The sequence below is a fragment of the Fusarium oxysporum genome, chromosome 6 (genome assembly GCF_000149955.1).
Source record: "Fusarium oxysporum f. sp. lycopersici 4287 chromosome 6, whole genome shotgun sequence".
NCBI lineage: Eukaryota > Fungi > Ascomycota > Sordariomycetes > Hypocreales > Nectriaceae > Fusarium > Fusarium oxysporum.
The window spans coordinates 4,331,864-4,333,997 of record NC_030991.1 but is presented as its reverse complement, the minus strand read 5'-3'; the positions used below and the strand labels follow the sequence as shown (position 1 = coordinate 4,333,997).

The following is a 2,134-nucleotide window of genomic DNA, read 5'->3' as shown; positions in this document are numbered from 1 at the left end:
ACTGCGCCGTGGTAATCGAGGGCCTTCTTACTGCCTCTTCCGGTCTACTGTCGGGCCTTCTTGATTCGCGTCCAGGTAGCATGGCAGTTGAGTCTACGTTTATGTCTACGTCCTACCTGGGGTCGTAGAGCCCGGCCTTGGGGCGTGTCCCAGCCCTGGGCCTCCATGAGCTCATCGAGGCTGAAGGGAGAGCGGCTGATTCTTTCCTTCGTTTGTTTGCCCGCCACATTCCAGCAAAGGAAGATATCGAGTTGCGTCTGCATGTCAGTAACTGTCCCTCGGATGGGAAACTCGAACTCTGACGCGCCCCAGTCTCCTATATTATCCAGAGCTATGAACTTGCCGTTGACCAAAAACTCAGCCTTACATTCCCGTAGAACCTTGATGAAATGATCAAGTCTATCGCCGGGCTGAATGTTGCAGAAGATGCGGCCAGAAAAGCTTACGTGTGTTCGCCGTCGTATAGGCCGGCTAAAGATCTCGAAGTGGAAGAGGCTTGATAGTAGGCGGTCTAGGACCTCCTGCATGGTGGAATCCGATTGGTATTGCTCTGTGGCAGTTTCCACTAGTAATGATAACGATGCTGAGTCGTCCAAAGAAGGGCAACCGAAGGGAAATTCAACATTCAACCGTCGGCATCGGTCAGCCACTTCGGACCTCAGGACCTCAGAAACCAAATGACTGTAGAACTTTTCGCCGTCCATGGCTATGCTTTCGCAAAAGGAAGTGCCAAGCCTGTATGCTAAATCTAAGAGGGGAAACTTCCTCCATAGGGGCAGCTGCGGTGTAGGGCATTCAAGATGGTTCGAAGTAGGAAGGGCGACAGTGGACGAACCTGGGTGGCGCGTGCGTAGCCTCTTATTACAACCAGTGCCAATCGAGAGCGCAATGTCGGGTAGTAAATGGCCAGAAGATAGAGAAGGGAGTAGAGACAGGCCCACACCCATTGGATTGTTTCGCCACATGGCACCGTCCTGGAATGTACCGACGCCGTTGATAGTGAAAGGAGGAAACGTACCGGGTGCAGAAGACGTGCACCGTGCCCTTTGATAATCACCCTTGCGTCAGCTATGTGAGTTCAAAGTAAAGCTGAAATCATACGGCAGAGAAGAGAGTGCATAGCAAGCAAACAAACAAACGAAACAAAAAAGGACATTGATGGTGATTGGTGCGGAAGGGCGAGAATTATCGAAACTTGCAGGTATAAAGAATGGAATCGACTCACGCTTGCCAGGCAAGAATTGCTTTTTGCCTTTCTGGATCGCTAAGTTGACAAAACGCCTGTTCAAAGTCGCAGTGCGAGGCGTCGAGACCGACACCGTTAAAGTTACTCAGGATGTGATCCCCGCTCGGTGTTCCCGTCACTGTGACGAGAATCTTGGCAGCGCGAGCAGATGCGAGGGAGTAGTCGGATAGCGTGCTTTCACCGTAGTGGCTCTTGAGTGGCTCGTCTATCGCACGGCTACCGTAGATTGATCCACGGGCGAGCAAGTTCAAGACTCTTGTCCAAATTGGCTGCGTGACGAAAACGCGCTGACTAAGATCTGTAAACTCTTGGATAGCCTTCTTGATTGAGATACCTTTGTGAGCGAGCGACAAAGCACAGATTCCACCTAATTGACCATGTTAGCTTCTAGGTGCTCATAAGCGAAGTGCTACCCTGAAACACCCCTTCATTGCCCATTCACTGTCTCTTCTCCCAGCTTCTTGATATATCTCGACCGCTATTCGCAAATACAGAGTCTTGGTGAACTTACCTGTGCTTGTCCCAGCACAAACATCAAACATCTCAATAATGTCCATCCCGGGGAGGAAGTCCCGTAGTCTCGTCTGCAATAGTTGTAGACATTTCAGTATCATGATGCCTCTGACGCCACCACCATCAAGCGCGAGAATCCTGATACCTCTGGTTTTGGGCCGAAATCGGAATATCACTCCGGTGAAGCGGGCTTGGCAGCAGATGCACTCGTCCACTGCGTATGTTTCACGCCCTATTTTCCTTCCCAAAAGTCTCATGTCGTGCTCGCAATACATGTGGCCGCAGGGCAGCCCGTATTCAGGCCGTCGTAAAATACAGGCGGGACAGTAGTCCTGAACTTTGTGCGACCGCCACCTGTCACGGATGGTGACTAGG

At 51.3% G+C, this 2,134-nt stretch overlaps 1 protein-coding gene across 1 annotated transcript; it reads right to left on the bottom strand.

The window, feature by feature from the left end:
- Window positions 1–44: 44 nt before the first annotated feature.
- FOXG_17543 (uncharacterized protein) lies at window positions 45–1,860 on the bottom strand (the record flags this gene model as incomplete). The annotated part of the gene is made up of 3 exons (XM_018397551.1): window positions 45–1,044; window positions 1,226–1,613; window positions 1,758–1,860. The coding sequence occupies 3 exons, from the start codon at window positions 1,858–1,860 to the stop codon at window positions 45–47; spliced, it is 1,491 nt and encodes a 496-aa protein (XP_018258580.1).
- Between the last annotated feature and the right edge of the window lie 274 nt (window positions 1,861–2,134).